Here is a 19,663-nt window from a genome sequence, read left to right on the forward strand (position 1 = left end):
TTAAGACTTTGGGAGACTGTTGGGAAGGCATGATTGGTTTTGAAATGTGAGGACATGAGATTAGGAGGGGCCAGGGATGGAATGATATGGTTTGTCTGTGTCCCTCTTCAAACCTCAACTTGACTTGTATCTCCCGGAATTCCCATGTGTTGTGGGAGGGACCTGGGAGGAGGTAATTGAATCACGGGGGCTAGTCTTTCTTGTACTATTCTCGTGATAGTGAATAAGTCTCAGGAGATCTGATGGCTTTATCAGGGGTTTCCGCTTTTGCTTCCTCCTCATTTTTTTTCTCTTGCCGCTGCCATGTAAGAAGTGCCTTTCGCCACCCACCGTGATTCTGAGGCTTCCCCAGCCATGTAGAACTGTTAAGTCCAATTAAACCTCTTTTTCTTCCCAGTCTCAGATGTGTCTTCATCAGCAGCATGAAAACAGACTAATACACCTCCTCATACCTCCCATGCCTCCACACTTTTCACACCTCCTCACACCTCCCATACTGCCTCACGCTTTCCACACCTCCCATACCTCGACACACTTTTCACATCTCCTCCCATCTCCTCCCACCTCCCACACCTCCCCATGCTTTCCTACACCTCTCATACCTCCTCACACCTCCCATGCCTCCTCACACTTCTCAGCACCTCCTCACAGCCCCCATGCCTCTCCACACCTCCCCATGCCTCCCCACGCCTCTCACACTTCCTACACCTCCTCACACCACTGGTGCTTATCACTGACATGTCTGTCTGCCTGTGTATTTCTCTGGGACAGGCCCAGCTTCTCCTTCTTTTTACAATTCTTGGGTCCAACCCAGGGTCTGATGCAGACTCAGTGCTGAGTATCAGTTGACCTGACTTGAACACCACCAATTGGAAAGCCAGGATGATGTGAATTTTCATCTGGCCTCATTTGTTCCTAGCCTCTCATAGGGGTCACACCTCCCTCATTTTCATTCTTGTACATCTGGGGACACTGAGCAGGGGGTGCCCCTGCTGTCAAAGCACCAGAGAGTATGACAGCAGAATTCATGTCTGCCTCCCCACAGGAGCCGTCGCCTCTCCCAGCTGAGTTCCTGCCAAGGTCAGTGGGAGCCAGTGCAGACTGGCAGAGATGGGCAGCCGGATATGAGAGCCCGGCCGGCCAGAGAGCCAGGGTGAGCCAGGAGGCTCAGCTCAAGTTCCGGACACCCACCAGTCTTTAGCAAAGTCTCTCAGAACACAGGGGAGTGGGTGGGAGAGTTTAGATTTTTGTTTTTGAAAACTTGGTTTATGCCCTTTAATTAATGAGGGCAAAAGTTGTACTGGAATTATATGTGTGTGTGTGTGTGCTGATGTTATCTATATAATAAGTTATATAGATAATGTAAGTACATATATATATTATTTCAGTTTCACATGCCAGGAATTCAAACACAACTTTAAAAAACTTAAGTTTAGGGATTAACTTGAAGGATTAAGGAAGAGTTTCTAAACACAGCTTGAATAGTGCCCAGATGAATTCGAGAGAGAGAGAGAGAGAGAGAGAGATGGATGGAGTTTTGCTCTTGTGGCCCAGGCTGGAGTGCAATGGTGTGATCTCAGTTCACTGCAACCTCTGCCTCCCGGGTTCAAGCAATTCTCCTGCCTCAGCCTCCCAAGTAGCTGGGATTCCAGGCGCCTGCCACCACACCCGGCTGATTTTTATAGTTTTAGAGGAGACAGGGTTTCACCATGTTGGCCAGGTTGGTCTTGAACTCCTGACCTCAGGTGATCCACCTGCCTCAGCCTCTCAAAGTGCTGGGATTACAGGCGTGAGCCACTGCACCCAGCCTGAATTCAAGATATATTGCCACAAATTATAAAAAGTGGATAGAGCTTTTCAAAACCATGGTCAATGCTTTTATTTTGATGTTTGCACCATGGCTTTGAGCTTGGGAGGATGAAAATGACTGATTTAACATCAGATTGTGCCTGATATGCTGATGACTTTTTCCCTCCAGGCGGGGAGGTGGACCTAGTGATGAAATGAGTAAGGGCTTGTGAGTTATCCGCATCTTGGCTGGCGTAAGTCATCCTTCCCTTTCAGGGCTAGAATGGTGAACTCCAGGGCTCTCTTGTACTCAGTGCATTGCTTGATCTGTGTTCATGTTCATGGGGTAAAGGCTGGGGAGCATCTTAAAGTTGCTGTTGCCTCTCCTTTGTTGTTGTTATTGTTATCATTACTCTTATTAAGGCTGCAGTGAACCTTCTGTTCATACTTGGTTCCATAGCGCAGTGCTTCCCAAACTGTATTCCCGGGAACACTCATTAGGAAGACTGTAATTGGTCAAGTAAATTTGGAAAACCGCTGTATACCGTATGCTTCTCTTGAAGATTGACAATATATTTGCCTTTGAAAGGCTCTTACAATTCCTGCAGGGGGAAAAAGTTTTCCTTGCAGTTTCTAAATTTGTTTGATCACGTGACATTTATTTTCAGTAATATTTCTTACCAATTTCCAGTTCTGCTGGACACCTTGAGAAGGCCTGCCTCAGAATAAATTCTTACAAGTGGAATTGTTGGGGCAAAGCATATGAACATTTATATACCGTGGCCAGGAGCGCTGCAGTACAGCCACTTCGTGTGTTGGGTAAGAGTAATCCAGGCGTGTTGAACTGGGTTACCTGCCGCTCAGTAAACCCCACCAAGTGGGCAAAATATCAAAACAGATTTTGATATTGAATGGGTCAAACACTTTTTAAAAAATTCTGTAGTTTCTTCTTCTCACTTTGGCATTTGTGAAGAAGCCTCAGTTATTAAAAGCAAGATCCCTCAGGACTGTTTAACAGAAAGGCATTGTTCTGCGTTGCATGAAATCAGTAGCATATTTTGTAATGGAACTTTGGAGTCATGTATTAATCTATTTCTTGTTTCTAAGAGAGGTTGTTTGGTAACGTTTCTTTTTATGGATGTCAGAGAAATACCAAACGTGACGTGTCTTGCCTAAAATCCCGTGGTGGGTTGTCAGATAAAGCGGAACCAGGACTCCTTTAAAGGAGGGTCACTGTACTGAGCCATCTATTGTGCCGTTACCAGAGAAACATATTTTAATGTATGTATGGTGTAAATCCCTACCTCCTACCTACTTCCAAAAAGGATTTATGACAGAAAACTCATAGCAGAACCAAATAATTCTTCTAGAAGGTTGGAAGCCTCACCTGTGAAGCTCAGAGGAGGTTATAAAAGGGAAGAGGTGCTCACTTAGAAATCTTTAGGAATGGCTGGGCACAGTGGCTAACGCCTGGAATCCCAGCACTTTGGGAGGCCGAGGTGGGTGGAGCACTTGAGGTCAGGCGTGAGCCACCGTGCCTGGCCGTCATAAGATCATTATCTTATGGGGTGTTTTTTTAAGAGCTGAGGCCTCACACTATGTTGGCGAGGGTGGTCTCGAACTCCTGGGCCCAAGCGATCCTCCCATTTCAGCCTCCTCCCTGAGAAGCAGCGGAGAGTGGATGTGACCGGGGGATTCATGAGGGAGAGGAGGACCAGGAGGGTATGCACACAGAGCACCAGGGTTCAGGAGCTTCAGGGCGCTGTGGGAAGAAAGGCCCCGAGGCCGAGGGTAGGTTTAGGAACTCCATGGAGAGCAGTTTGCTTGCAAGTGGGGAATGTGAGTCTTCTTTCCCCACGCCAGCTTCACTGAGGTATAATTGACAAAGATGGAATATATTCAAAGTGTGCACCGTGATGTTTTGATAATACATGTACATATGGAATGATTCCCACAGTCAAGCTAGTTAACAACACGTCCATCACCTCACATAGTTGCCCACCCTTGTTTTGTGGTGAGAACACTTAAGATCTCTCTTAGCAAATTTCAGGTATACAATACATTGTTACTGACTGTAGTCAAGACACTGCAGGAGAGCTCCCCAGGACTTACTCCACACGGCCGGAGGACACTGCGCTAAGTGAAACAAGCCAGTCACAGAAAGACAAATAGATCCCGCTTATATGTGGAATCTAAACAAGTTAGAACTCATAGAAACAGAGAGTACAGTGGTACTTGTGGTACAGTGGTACAGTGGTACAGTGGTGGTTGCCAGGGGCTGGGGGATGAGGGGGTGCGGCGGGAGAATGGAGTCCAGACTTGCCGGAATGGGGGTCTTCAGATGCCTGACAGATTGTTTCTGAAAAGCTGTCCTCTCTCTTCCAGTCTTCCACACCCTTTCTTTCCTTCTCCCAGTACTGTACTGCAACCCCGTTGAACACCAGGGATCCATGTGCTCATGTGTAACTGCTCCACCGGCCATCCTAGTCCCCAGAGACCCCCCACTGAGATCCCCATGAGCCTGGACCCCTGCTTGAATTTCCAGCACGTGCTGTAGCAGTAGCAGCCTCCTTGTCTGGGGAGTGGAAGCATGCGTGGACACTTACCTTCTGCCTCCTCTTCACCTTCTCGAAGGCTCTGCCAGGCTCTCTGCCATCCAGTGTGTGTGGGCAATTCAGCAATTGTGAAGACTTAGAAAAGAGCTTGAGAAACGCCAGTCTGCAATATTTCTGTTTCAGAAAACAGTCCAATTTGATACTTCTTTTGTCCAAAGATGTTTTGTTATTTTAAATGTACTGCAAAGTTTGAGGCCTGGGTAGGCAGACACTTACTAATTTGGTGCCAGCAAAAATTCTAATAAAGAGAGTGGACTGTTTATCTTAAATAAGAATCTTAAGGCCGGGTGTGATGGCTCACACCTGTAATCCCAGCACTTTGGGAGGCTGAGGTGGGCAGATCACCTGAGGTCAGGAGTTCGAGACCAGCCTGGCCAACATGATGAAACCCCATCTCTACTAAAAATACAAAAAGTAACTGGGTGTGGTGACACCTGTAATCCCAGCTACTTGGGAGGCTGAGGCAGGAGAATCACTTGAACCTGGGAGGCAGAGGTTGCAGTGAGCCGAGATGGCGCCATTGCACTCCAGCTTGGGCAACAAGAGTGAAATTCTGTCTCAAAAAAAAAAAAAGAATCTTAAGAGAAGTACTTGGCTATGGTAGACTAGTAATATATTTACTTTTGTTTTTTAACCACGTTTGAATTCCTTTACTGTTAAAACTGTATGTGCAACATAAGAAATATTTGGCATAACAAGTGTGGACATTTCAATTACAAAAAAACATGCCCCAGTGCTGGGGGATGAAGGGGCAGAGGAATTCCCAGTGATGGTATCAGTCTGGTTCTGTCAACATATTGGACCCCAACCTGCCATGTTTTTCTGTCGTTGCAGGTGATTTTCAAAGCCAAGTCAAAATATTCTCCAGAATTACTCAAATACCGGTAAGTACCGCGGGGCATCTCTTTCTGTGGTAGAAGGGGAAAGTGCCGACACATGAATCTCATCTCTCCATCGGGGTTTGCACACATCACTGCTCTGTGAGCCGCCGGAAGCAGTCCTGCCTGCTGGCTGCTGCCCACATTGTGCGCATCATGTGCGTTGCCGGTGAGGGTCAGCTCATCAAATCATGACTTCATAAATCATGGGGACTTTCATCATACTTACCCAGTTCAGAAACAAGAGCCTGGTGCCTTTCCTAACAGGAGGAGATAGATGGGAATAAAATAGGTGTATGTTGCCTCTAAACCTTTCTGAGGCACTTGAGAAGTAAGAGCCTCAGCAGAAGGAAACAGGGTTCCTTGAAGAGGCAGTGCTTTGCCAGGTGCTCCCCCTTCCCCATCCTGCACCTCCCACGCTCCAGGTGCAGGTGCAGGTGCAGGTGCAGCTGTGGAAGGGCCTCGCCCCTGCATCCTGCCACCTGGTGGCCTTACCTGCCTTGTCTCAGCTGCTGGTAGGCTCTGGCTCCTTGTTTTCCAGAACTTCAGCGCCCATTGAACCCTAAGTTGCACACAGCTGCTTGCAGGGTGTCCATCCACATCCAGAAATACCGTTCTGACCATTCAGTGCTCATTGAGGCACCAGGAGGAAGAATGTGTTCGAGCTGAGAAGTGGACACTCTATATTTGTAAAGATGGCTTAACGCAAAGGCTTGCAGAATCAGGCAGAGCAGGATATACAACATGCCAAAAGCATGGACACCGGGAGGCATGGACATTTTGTGGAAGAAGAGAGGCTTGTGCCGGAGTGTAATCTGGAAGGGAACCTCTTAAGTTATGTGAGGAGGGGGATCTGCATTTTCCTATGGAGGGGTTCTTAGCTATCCGCAGAGGGGAGAGGCCTATGACTTTCCTAAGGCCAAGAACCAGTGGCTTAAAGAATAGTCAGGTTTGGCCGGGCACGGTGGCTCACGCCTGTAATCCCAGCACTTTGGGAGGCTGAGGTGGGCTGATTACTTGAGGTCAGGAGTTCGAGACCAGCCTGGCCAGCATAGTGAAACCCTGTCTCTACTAAAAATACAAAAATTAGCTGGGCGAGGTAGTGCACATCTGTTGTCTCAGCTACTTAGGAGGCTGAGGCGGGAGAATCACTTGAGCTCAGGAGGCAGAGGTTGCAGTGAGCCAAGATTGCACCACTGTGCTGCAGACTGGGCAACAGAGTGAGAATCCATCTCAAAAAAAAAAAAAAAAAAAAAAAAAGAATGGTCAGGTTTGACTGGGGTTAGGGGAGGAGAACAGGCCTCTGGAAGAGGCGAGGGGGTGCAGCGTGAATCCAGGGGTTCTGGCATCTCTGCCCAGGAGAACTCCACTGCCACCAGCAAACATTTCTGAAAAGGTGACTCTGGCCATTGCCTCCTTGGGTCAAAATGAAAAATTATTTTGTCATTTTAAAAAATATGTTAAATCGTATACATATTTTATTTAAATATATATCATCTAAAAATATGTAAAGACTTTTTACTTAAAATTCTGAAGGTGTAATAGTTTAATCCTGAGTTTATATCCAAGGCAACCAGTTCAGAAAGTTTCTCTCAAGTTCAGAAAGTTCTGTGAAGGTGCCTGGGCCAAGATACAAGTCCCAAGACTCACCGTCCCGGGCTTTGTTTTGTTTCTCACCTGATCTTGCTGTCTCCCTTCACTGCTTTGCATGTGGCTCAGTTCACGTCTCTACCAGACTCAGGTGGAACTTCAGCGTCCGCTGTGAGATGATGTTGGTTCCAAGGAGAGCAATTTAAAGTACAGGTTGAGTGTCCCTAATCTGAAATGCTTGGGACCAAAAATATTTCAGATTTCAGATTTTTTTGGATTTTGAAATATTTGTATATACAGGCTGGGCACAGTGGCTCACTCCTGTAATCCTAGCACTCTGGGAGGCCGAAGTGGGTGGATCATTTGAGGTCAGGAGTTTGAGACCAGTCTGGCCAACATGGTGAAATCCCATTTCTACTAAAAATACAAAAATTAGCTGGGTATGGTGGCGGGTGCCTATAATCCCAGCTACTCAGGAGGCTGCGACGAGAGAATCGCTTAAGCCTAAGGGGTGGAGGTTGCAGTGTGTGGAGATCATGCCACTGCACTCCAGCCTGGGCAACACAGCGACTCTGTCTCAAAAAAAAAAAAGGAAAAAGAAATATTTTTGTATACATAATGAGAGATGGGGGGATTGGATGGGATACAAATCTAACACGAAATGTATTTATGTTTCAGATACACCTTATACACATATCCTGAAGGCAATTTTATACAATGTTTTTAATAACTCAGCATAAAACAGTTGTGACTGTGTTTTGACTGCAATCCATCACATGAAGTCAGGTGTGGAATTCTCCAGTTGTGGCATCATGTTGATTGATGCTCAAAAAGTTTCAGATTTTGGAGCATTTCGGATTTTGAATTTTTGGGTTAGGGATGTTCAACCTGTATAAAGTACAAGTAGACAGTCCCTCTCTTCTCCAGTAACAAGATAGTAGCCTCCCTGCATCTATAGTCTTTGTCCTGCATCCCCCCAACCAGAAATGTAGGTCAAAGCATGAGTGAAGATGGGCATGGGAGGAGAACATTCTGTCTGATCGGACCGTGGAACTGATTTTATCTTGGAAGCAGTTGAGGCTGGGGTAATTAGATGTCTTCTAGAGGTGGAATATGAAAGCACTGGTCAGAAAGGAAATTGTTTAAAAAGCTTTCAGCCTCTGAGCACGGGGACTGGGGTCTTCAGGTGAGAAGACACGCACGTGGGGCAGTCCTCGCTTGATCCTTGAGCCAAAGTATACCTCGAAGACAGGCTGCGCTGACATGTATGGCTGCATTTTATTGGGAAGGGATTTGCAGAAATGAAGGGAGAAGATGGGGAGAAATATAGTTGGATCCAGATGTTAAAAGTGAGATGTCTGGGACCAGGCGCGGTGGCTCACGCCTGTAATCCCAGCAGTTTAGGAGGCCGAGGTGGGCAGATCACCTGAGATCACGAGTTCGAGACCATGCTGGCCAACATGGTGAAATCCCATCTCTACTAAAAATACAAAAATTAGCTGGGTGTGATGGCGCATGCCTGTAATCCCAGCTACTTGGGAGGCTGAGGCAGGAGAATCACTTGAATCCAGGAGGTTGAGGTTGCAGTGAGCCGAGATTGCGCCATTGCACTCTAGCCTGGGCAATAAGAACAAAAACTCCATCTCAAAAAAAAAAAAAAAAAGTGAGATGTTTAGGCCAGTGAAGTTGGAGAGTTCCTTGAAACAGGAGGGTGAGGTTTCAATGGGACATGCCTGTTAATCCAGTGCTAGTGATTTTGTTGCCAAATATAAAGAAATACTAGGAGTTACTCCTGTGTAGGTACATCTTTAGTCTCATCTATAGAATTCCTCAGTTCTCTTAAACCAGATGCCGCTAGAGACATTTCAGGCCACAGTCTCTCCCTTGAGATGCTTTGGTATGTTGGCTTCTAAATAGATTGGCTTCCCTAATTTAATCATAACTCACTGGAAATAAAACATGAGCCATTAGTCTAGAACTAGTCGAAACTTTCCACTCCAGTCTATTCCTGTAGTAATTCATTGGTTTTGAAGATGATTTATATTCAACTCAGCCAAAGAATCACTTTATTTTTCACTTAAAATCACTTCTGCCCTCCCACATCTGCTAGCTCAGAGTTTTGCTGGAGTGAAAGGCAATTTGATTCAGGCTTTCTCTTTCTCAGTCTATGTATTTGAATTTATTTGGCTTAAGAAATGTGAACATTTGGCATGGGAGTGCTCAAGAGCACGTTGATTTTAAACGTTTCCAACTGTTTGCCCTCTAGCTTTGTGATTTTTTTTAAATAAGTAAAAAATATAGTGAGCCAGGTTTTCCTGTTTTTTTTTTTTTTTTTTAAGAGACAAGGTCTCACCCAGGCCAGAGTGCAGTGGCGGTGGTGCAGTCATAGCTCACCATAGCTTTAATCTCCTGGGCTCAAGCGATCCTCCTGCCTCTGCTTCCTGAGTAGCTGGGAATACAGGTGCATGTCACCACATCCAGCTGATAAAAAAAAAATTTTGCTGGGCGTAGTGGCCCACGCCTGTAATCCCAGCACTTTGGAAGGCCAAGGCGGGCGGATCACGAGGTCAGGAGAGCGAGACCATCCTGGCTAACACAGTGAAACCCTGTCTCTACGAAAAATACAAAAAATTAGCTGGGTGCGGTGGCAGGTGCCTGTAGTCCCAGCTACTCGGGAGGCCGAGGCTGGAAATGGCGTGAACCCGGGAGGCGGAGGTTGCAGTGAGCCGAGATAGCACCACTGCAGTCAGGCCTGGGTGAAAGAGCCAGACTCCGTCTCAAAAAAAAAAAAAAAAAAAAAAAATTTTTTTTGTAGAGACAGGGTCTTGCTATGTTGTCCAGGCTGGTCTTGAATTCCTGGACTCAAGCGACTCTCCCGCCTCAGCCTCCCAGAGTGCTGGGATTACAGGTACACGCCACCATGCCTGGCATGCTTTTCCCTTTCTTTAAGTGAAAAAGCAGTGGCTCATGTTTGTAATCCCAGCGCTTTGGGAGGCTGAGGTGGGAGCATCACTTGACCCCAAGAGTTCAAGACCAGCCGTGACAACAGAGCAAGATCCCATCTCTACAAAATAAAAAAATCAGCTGGGCGTGGTGGTGCGCGCCTGTATTCCCAGCTACTCAGAATGCCGAGGTGAGAGACTTGCTTGAGCCTAGGAGGTTGAAGCTGCAGTGAGCTGTGATTGCACTACTGCTCTCCAGCCTGGGTGACAGAGCAAGACCCTGTCTCAAAAAGAAGAGGAGAAAGAAAGGGAGGAAAGGAAGGGAGGGAAAGAGAGAGAGAGAAAGGAAGAAAGGAAGGAAGGGAAAGAAAGAAAGGGAGGGAAAGAGAGAGGAAGGAGGGAGGGAGGGAAACAGGAATAAAGGAAGGAAGGAATCGATGGTATTGGGAGATAAATTTAAACAATGCTTTACCCCTTGCTTCTGTTCCCTCACAGTAGGAGGTGGTCAGGCACTGCCTTGAAGACTTGCCTCATCCCTGCATTTGCTGACCAGCAGCACTGAGCCTTCTGGTCCTACAAACAAAGTGGTTTTCCCAGATGCTGGGTCACACTGATTGTTTCATTTCTTTGGGTCATTTCTGTCATCATGCCAGGATGAACTATGTATCCTGGCCCTATGGTTTAGGTTAAAAAGAAGTAGTTTTGGGGGCAGTGTACAAAACTCTGTTTCTGTGGAAACATACTTTTTTGATACAGTTTATTCTGGCCCCCTTTGAAAACTCTCTCGCCACACCTCCAGATCGCTCCCTTTCTACCACAGCTGCAGGCATAGAGGGAAAAAAACTTGTTTTGCAAGATGGTTTTGCATTATAAAAGTGATAACAAGCATATTAGGAAAAAAATTATACAATAGAAAAAGATAGACATTTTGTGAATATAGACATGTGGAAAGAAAGAAAGCAAGTCCACTGAACTTTCCCTCCTCCCAACATAAACCCCCTCCAGCCCTGAGGAAATACAATGATGTCTTCCATTGTAGGTTTTTATACAGATTGCCCAAGACAAAGTTGATGTCTATTTGCATTTCCAATTTTGCATCCTGACTTTTTAACTTGATGTTAGGTCACACATATTTTTTCCATATTGTTTCAAATCTCCCAACACAGCCTCCTTTCCTAAGATAATAACAGGCTTTTGTTTAGTAGACTAAACAAAGCCTCCTAAAGGCTCTGAGAATAGGATTTGATAGATAAAAATCAAGAAGGAGGAAGGTTCCAGGCAGAAAAATCAGCTTGCAGAAAGACAGGAGGTGGAGACACCTGGACATGTTTAAAACATGGAGTCGACCAGCTTGATTAGCATGTAGCCTGTCCATAGATTGAGCTGCCTCTTGAGTGCTGGGTTCTGGAAGATGCAGGGTGGGGCTTTAGGGCAAAGGTGAATAGGAAACTACATTAGTTCTGGTCAGAGGCATGAGACTGTGTGAGGCTGGCACAGGAGGCATGGATAGAGTGGGAATGAAGAATCTACTGACCTTGACAATGGATTATATAGGGGGGTGGATGGAATCAAAGACGAACATTACAGTTAGAGTCTATGAAAAGCTATGGCACCTTTAACAGAAATAGGAACACTTAGAGGCGTGTTAGAAGAGGGACACTGGGGCTGGGTGTGGTGGCACGTGCTTGTAGTTCTAGTTAGGAGGCTGAAGTGGGAGAATCATTCGCTCGAGCCCAGGAATTCAGGGCTGCAGTGAGCTAGGATTGCATCACTGTACTCCAGCCTGGGTGACAGAGCAAGACCCCAACTCAGAAAAAAAGGACATTGGGAATTGAGTTTGGGACATGCTGGCTTGAGGGGCGGGGCCTCCGAATGGCAGGCTGTTAGGGAAATGAGTCTGGAACTCAGATCAGAGGCATGGCTTGAGACAAAAGATATTTGAACTCAGTCGTACAAAAGTCATGATTGAAGCTACAGAAACAAGCATCTTTTCTGAGGAAGAGTGTAGGCCAGGTGCAGTGGCTTACAGGTGTAATCCCAGCACTTTGGGAGGCCAAGACGGGAGGATCACTTGAGGCCAGGAGTTCGAGACTGCAGTGAGCCATGATTGTGCCACTGCATTCCAGCCTGGGTGACACAGAGAGATGCTGTCTCTTAAAAAATACAGAAACTCATAAGGGAAAACAAATTTTCTACTTATTAAGTGGAAGTGGGTGATCATCAAGGTCTTCATCCTCATTGTGTTCATGCTGAGTAAGTGGAGGAGGAGGAGGGAGAGGAAGGTCTTGCTGTGTCAAGGGTGGCAGTGGAGGAAAATCCATACGTAAGTGGCCCTGCACAGTTCAAACCTGTGTTGCTCAAGGGTCAACTGTATTTCAAACAGCACCCACGAGGAGTCATCTGGAAAACGTAAGTGGCCAGACAGTGCGTTCCCCCAGAGGCTGCTGCGTGGAGTGTGTGTACACAAGGGTTCTGGATGTTTCCATCTAGCACTCTTCACAAAAGCACAGCAGATAAAATAATAAAACAGGGCTTTTGAGAATCTGGAATACAGATTTTTGGTAACTCCCAAGTGGCCCTGCCTTTGTCTGTCTCCACAGCTCCTTTGGCCCATACCCCCCTCCCCTGATTCCCCCATCACTGTGAGAACATGGGGCAGAGCACATGAAAACCGCAATACCTCCCTGTAAGCCAGGCGCGCCCTCAAAGCTCCACAGACATTATTTCCCTGGCCCACTCCATGTCCCCAAGAGACTGACACGGAACACCTCCAGCCCTAGAGAGGAGGAAGCAGCGGGGCTTGCTTGGTTAGGTGACGGCTCAAGGTCGCATGCAAATTTCAGTTTCTTGATTCTGACCTCCTACACCAAGGGCTTTACAACAGGTTCCAGGAAGAGAAGAAACACTCCCACGTTGAATGCACAGTGTTCCATAGTGCAAGATGATCCTGACCGTGGAAACGTGAAAACATGAAGCAAAGAGTGTGTCATAGAGTTGAAGGATAGGCACTTAGTGGGAGCCCGGCATGGCATTTTGAGGCTGGCGATGTGGCAGAGTGGGGCTGCCCCTCTCATGCCCACAGTCTGGTGGGGAAGAGGTTGGAGGTGCGGAGGGAACAGCAGGGCCTGTGACATGAGAGAGTGAGGGGCCTTGCTCAGCGATCAGGGTCTAGAAAAGCATCTGTCCATGGCAAATCATTAACGTTTCTGTTTGAAAAGCTCTGAGTGCATCATGACACATGAGGTCGAATCCCTAAGACTTCACAGCGCTCTCCGTCATCACACAGCTCTCTATCATCGCACATCACACAGCTCTTGAGGGGTGGGGAGCACTGTTCCCATCCCACTGCAGCCGTGCTGGGGTGGCGGCTCCCCTCCTGCATGTCCGACTCGCTCATCTCTCCGATGCAAGTACTTTGTCCCTCCTCCAGGGCACACACGTTCCTTACCGTGGCACCTTCCTGCCCCTTGAGCTGCTTGGGGGCCCGGGCCGCCTCGTCTTCATCCCACTCTCTCAGCATGGGCCTGATGAGCAGCCAGCCCCCAGCACAGGGCTCTGCAGGGAGAAGCCTGCAGTCCTTTCTGCCTCCCCAGAAAGTTGTTTAATTCCCCTATGACGGGTCATTTCCCCACTAGCCAGGGGAAGACCTAGCAGCTGCTGTGCTTAGAGCATTCATAGGAAATAAACAGGCAGCCCATGATAGCTGACGTCATGCTTTTTGGACTGACTCGTTCCTTCTTCCCTCCCTCCCTCCCTCTTAAACCTTCTTCGTGGAGACCCTGCCACCTACAGTGTGGATGGAGAGAGTGGAAATGGAGAGGCTCATTTCCTGTAGGACTTTCTGTCTAGGGAGACCCAGGCATTGATCAGATGGTCGCCTGTCTGTTTTGTTATAAACTGTGATAAGTCTGTGAAGTTAAAATACAGGGAACCAGGAGAGCAGATGTCAGAGAAACCTGACTGCCTGTGTACCCATGGTGTGTGTGCGTGTGAGGAGGTACAGGGAGGGTCAGGGGTGTGTTTGCTGCGGTGCTGTTTGAGCTAAGATCTAGAGGATGAGCAGGAGCCGGGTAGACAAAGTTCTTTGGTAGAACTGGGTTCTGAAAGTTATGTGAGAGATTTTGCCAATGGGTAGTAAATTATTAATTACAAGACATAAAATGCCATTCAGATTAGCCTGAGTAAGTGGGGGGTTGTTAAGTCACACTGGAATCTGAGGGCAGGAAATAAAACTGCAGCTGGGCATGGACCTGGGTGCGGTGGAACCAAGGTCTCTTTGGCCATATCCCCTGCCCCTCTCTGTCTCTTTTTCTCTGTCTTCCTCTTTCTCTCTCTACCCCCTCCCTCTCCCTACCCACTGACTTATCATCAGTGGCATGCCTAGAGCTGGGACTGGAATCCCAGTTTCCATGTCCGGGTCTTTCCATAGATTTTACACAGGTCACTTAGGAAGTGTGTAGCTCTGAGAAACTACAGGTTAAAAATGGCCAGTGAAGTAGAGTTTTGCATCTGTTGATCCTTGGGCAGTTGCTGTGGCAGTTTTGTTTTTGTTTTTGTTTTTTGAGACTGAGTCTCACTCTGCCCCCAGGCTGGAGTGCAGTGGCGCGATCTCGTCTCACTGCAACCTCCACCTCCCGGTTCAAGTGATTCTCCTGCCTCAGCCTTCCAAGTAGCTGGGATTACAAGTGTGTGCCACCACACCCAGCTAATTTTTGTATTTTTAGTAGAGATGGGGTTTCACCATGTTGGCCAGGCTGGTCTTGAACTCCTGACCTCAAGCAATCTGCCTGCCTTGGCCTCCCAAGATACCAGGATTAGAGGCATGAGCCACTGCACCTGGCCTGTGGCAGATTTTTAATCACATTAGTGAGTGCTCTCTGGCCTCCACGTCAATAATGACTTTTGGGGGTAAAATGCATTATACAAATTCATTATCTCACCTAATCCCCACAAAAGACCTATAAATAAGGTAGGTATTATGTAGTCTTATTTTCAAGTGATGGAACCAAGGCTCAAAGAGGTTGCATTTTGTCTAAGTTAATTCTAACAATGTGGAGTTGTCAGAATGCCTGTAAAACCTCATCCCGAGCTGTGCTCTTCACTGTGAGTAGGAAGCGCTCAGCGAGTGTCCACGCCAGCCAACGTGTGTGAGCTCTCAGTCCTCACAACATCCCACAGATGGGGAAAGCGGGGTTCAGAGAGGTAAAGGACCATCCAGAGGCACGATTTGGGGTCAGTTTGTAATTTGAATGTGGGAACGTCTCTTGCCAAAGTCCAAGCTCTCAAATGTCACCTTTGGTATGTCTGCTTCTAGCAGTTCACCAAAACACATCTCAGTTTCCTTCTAGACTGACCTGGGATGTGCAGCTGACAAGTTGCTCTCATGCCTTCCAGGTTACCCCTCTACCTGGCCTCCCTCTTCATCAGCCTTGTTTTCCTGTTGGTGAATTTAACCTGTGCTGTGCTGGTAAAGACAGGAAATTGGGAGAGGAAGGTTATCGTCTCCGTGAGAGTGGCCATTAATGACACGCTCTTCGTGCTGTGTGCTGTCTCTCTCTCCATCTGTCTCTACAAAATCTCTAAGATGTCCTTAGCCAACATTTACTTGGAGTCCAAGGTAGGTGGAAATGTGGTCAAGATCCCTCCCATGAAACATGTTCTAAAAAGAGTTTCCTGGTTTGCAAAAGTACATTTTGATGAATTTTAGACTTGATTTTGCCTTGACTTTCTCTGTTTTATTGTCTCCCACACAGGGACTACTCGAGGCTTTTTGAGATGGATCTCACTCTGTCTCCAGGCTGGATCATGGTGTGACCCTCCCAGGTTCACGCCATTCTCCTGCCTCAGCCTCCTGAGTAGCTGGGACTACAGGCGCCCGCCACCACGCCTGGCTAATTTTTTGTATTTTTAGTAGAGACAGGGTTTCACTGTGTTAGCCAGGATGGTCTCGATCTCTTGACCTTGTGATCTGCCCGCCTCGGCCTCCCAAAGTGCTGGGATTACAGGCGTGAGCCACCGTGCCCAGACTACTCAAGGCTTTTAACAACAGAACTGTGGTTTTTAATAGGAAGGGTTGAATCATAGGTTGTCAGAATACCACTGAGCTCACCCCTATGGCACACAAGCTAACAAAGCACTACTGGCAAAAGAAAATAATATCTTAGATTTAGTTAATGACTGTCTAATACCGTACTCAAAAGTCAGTTTTAGTTTTTTGGTCATGTTAACTGTCCATTTTGAGCCAGGGGTCTTTTAAGTGTCTTTGGAAATTGACAGCTTCATCATGTGGGGCACAAATCACTGATTTCCAGGTAATTCCAAGCCCAAGTCACATTAGAGCTCCTGTATTCCCGGCCTCAGAGACTCTGGACAGAGCCATCCTGAGCTCTGCCCCAGCCGTTGTCCCTGTGAGATTGTTTACTTGCCTCCTGGAGCCAGAGGCCCTGGCCTGGGCTCACCTGCTGTGTGTAGAAGCCAAGAAGATCCTCCTGGAGCCGAGCAGTGGCCATTAGAGAGTTAGCAAATGAGCCGTCTGACTTTCTAGCTCACACACTCTAGGCCACAGGAAAATGGTGCATATTTTAACCCCATTAAAGGCATCTCCAAACCAAGTCCCAGGGTCCATGTGAAGACACTTGAAATTGTAGGAAGGAGGAGTGTGAGAAGGACTCTGATGGGAGACCCAGCGAGACCACAGTGCCCTGAGATCCCAAAGGGCTGATACCAGGTGGGGACTGGGGAAGGGGCTAGTGTCTCGGACCTGGAGTGTCCCATACCTTCTGCTCCCTCTTTTCCAGGGCTCCTCCGTGTGTCAAGTGACTGCCATCGGTGTCACCGTGATACTGCTTTACACCTCTCGGGCCTGCTACAACCTGTTCATCCTGTCATTTTCTCAGAACAAGAGCGTCCATTCCTTTGATTACGACTGGTACAATGTATCAGACCAGGTCAGTTGGGGGCGCTGAGGAGGTGTCACCAGACCAGGGACCCTTGGTATCCTCGAGGCATTGGTTCCAGGACCCCAGAAAATACCAAAATCTGGATGCTCAAGTCCTTGATATAAAATGGTGTAGTATCTGCATATAACCTACACACATCCTTCTGTATACTTTAAATTAATCTCTAGATGACTTACAATACCAAATACAACACAAATGCTATGTAAACAGTTGTTATACTACATTGTTTGAAAATTTTTTTTTAATTGTTATTAGTATTTTTTATTTTCAAATATTTTTGATCCGTGGATGGTTGAGTCTGCACATGTGGAACCCACTGATACGGAGGGCCGACTGTATTTGCATGTCAGTGGTTCACATTGGCAGAGAAGTACACGCTCCTTGTTTTTGCTGGTGAATGACTGAGTGACCTTGAGAGGTCACTTCCCTGTGTGGCATCTGAACTCATCTGTCAGATGGGATCACAGCACCTGCCTTGTTCCCTTTCACATGTCTTTGAGAAAACCAGGAGATTACATATATGTATGTATCCACATACATGTGTACACACATACTTTTCACCCCATTCTCCCTCTTAGGGCTTTTGTTAAGCAGTACTTAATTTTTTTTTTTTTTTTTTTTGAGATGGAGTTTCGCTCTTGTTGCCCAGGCTGGAGTGCAATGGCACAACCTGCCTCCCAGGTTCAAGCAATTCTCCTGCCTCAGCCTCCAGAGTAGCTGGGATAACAGGCACCTGCTACCATACCTGGCTAATTTTTTGTATTTTTAGTAGAGATGGGGTTTCACCATGTTGGTCAGGCTGGTCTTGAACTCCTGACCTCAGATGATCCACCCACGTTGGCCTCCCAAAGTGCTGGGATTACAGGCATGAGCCACCATACCTGGCTAATTTTGTATTTTTTAGTAGAGATGGGGTTTCACCATGTTGGCCAGGCCGGTCTCGAACTCCTACCTCCACCTCCCAGGTTCAAGCAATTCTCCTGCCTCAATCTCCAGAGCAGCTGGGACTACAGGCGCACACTACCACACCTGGCTAGTTTTTGTATTTTTAGTAGAGACAGGGTTTTACCATGCTGGCCAGGCTGGTCTCGAACTCCTGTCTCAGGTGATCCACCCACCTCGGCCTCCCAAAGTGCTAGGATTACAGGCGTAAGCCACCACGCCAGCCAGTACTTAATTTTTTTAACGTGCTTCCATATAAATGTAAGATGATACTATTAAAGGGTGACATTTACAAAGATTAAGCAAATTGTATTCAGATTTCAGAAAATACATAGGACTGTGATGTTCTTATGAGAATGTTTTTGTTTTTTTGTCATCATCCTCAGGGAGAGAATGTTTTTAATGGAGCATGCACACAGCATTTGAGAAAATCTAGACAGAAGTGACTGAGGATATTAAAGTTTTATAAAAGCTCACGGCACTAGTTGTCGCAATATGATACTGTTTTTAAAAATATATTCTATAAATGTGTAAGTTGCGAGTCATAAAGCAAATGAACAAAGGCAGTGAAATGTCATCTGCCATCCATGCTCACAAAAACTCACAACAACAATGAGAATGAACCACCATTCACTCATTTGACAAACAGCATTTTTTTTCCTTGTCTTGGGCACTGTGCAAAGTGCCAGGGATACAAAACTGAACAGACTCATTCCCTGCCCTCTGGGAGCTTTAGGGTCCACTAAGGAAAAGAGACACATGGATTAGCCATTAACAAAGAAATGTACTTCCCTATTTTAAATTTATTAGATTGATTTGCAAAGTTTCCTTAGCTTTTCCTGGAAAAGTATTGAATACCTAACCATCTATAAATCTGCTTCTAACATCTCAATAGTGCTGAAACCTTGAGCTGGATTTAGACAGTGGAAGAAAGAATAAAATGATCATGATAAGCTAAACCTGTGAGGACGAGGTAAAATTGTGTTATAATTAGAAAGGATTAAAACCACATCTCTGAACCCAAACCACCACCACAAACACAGGATGGCAGAAAGCTGGGCAAGGCACTGCTAAGGGCGTGCACTATTTTGAGGAAGTCAAGTATATGAAAATCTAAACTTTAAACGATGAATTAGAGACAATCATAATACACAAAGGATTTGATTTTGTATTGTAGTAAAATATATATAACATTTGCTATTTTAACCTTTTTTATTTTTTTGAGACAGAGTCTCTCTCTGTCGCCAGGCTGGAGTGCAGTGGCACAATCTTGGCTCACTGCAACCTCCACCTCTGGATTGAAGTGATTCTTCTGCCACAGCCTCCTGAGTAGCTGGGAATACAGGCGAGCGCCACCACGCCCGGCTAATTTCTTTGTGTTTTTAGTAGAGATGGGGTTTCACCATATTGGCCAGGCTGGTCTTGAACTCCTGACGTCATGATCCGCCCACCTCGGCCTCCCAAAGTGCTAGGATTATAGGCATGAGCCACCGTCGCCTGGCCCTATTTTAACCATTTTTAAGTGTACAGTTCACTGGCATTAAGTACACTCAGTGTTGTGCAGCCATCATCACCATCCATTTCTAGAATTTTTTCATCTTCCTAAACTGAAACTCTGTATCCATTGAACAACAAAGATTTGGTTTTAACAAAATTACTTCAGTTTTTGTTTCAATTAAGAATGCCTGGGTGCTCTGCCTATAAATTCTGTATATGGAGGAGTAGCCATTCTTTCTTTACTTTCCTAATCTTGCTTTGACTTAAAAACAACAAAAAAAATTTATGGGTGGGTGCAGTGGCCTGTAATCCCAGCATTTTGGGAGGATCACTTGAGGCCAGAGGTTTGAGACCAGCCCTGGCAACATAGCAAGACCTCATCTCTACAAAAATAAAAAATTAAAATTAAAAAATTACCCAGGCATGTTGGTGCACACCTGTAGTCCTAGCTG

The 19,663-nt window shown here is 46.4% G+C and overlaps 1 protein-coding gene across 2 annotated transcripts in view; it reads left to right on the top strand.

The window, feature by feature from the left end:
* Nucleotides 1-19,663, top strand: part of GPR137B (G protein-coupled receptor 137B) — a 68,656-nt gene that overhangs the window by 21,885 nt on the left and 27,108 nt on the right. For both annotated transcript variants that reach the window (XM_058430382.1, XM_032137742.2), the window contains exons 2-4: nucleotides 5,238-5,287; nucleotides 15,208-15,430; nucleotides 16,611-16,760. In XM_058430382.1, the coding sequence (XP_058286365.1) occupies nucleotides 5,238-5,287; nucleotides 15,208-15,430; nucleotides 16,611-16,760 (423 nt within the window). The remainder of the gene's footprint in view (nucleotides 1-5,237; nucleotides 5,288-15,207; nucleotides 15,431-16,610; nucleotides 16,761-19,663) is intronic.

This window comes from Hylobates moloch, unplaced genomic scaffold, assembly GCF_009828535.3.
Source record: "Hylobates moloch isolate HMO894 unplaced genomic scaffold, HMol_V3 SCAFFOLD_18, whole genome shotgun sequence".
Lineage (NCBI taxonomy): Eukaryota > Metazoa > Chordata > Mammalia > Primates > Hylobatidae > Hylobates > Hylobates moloch.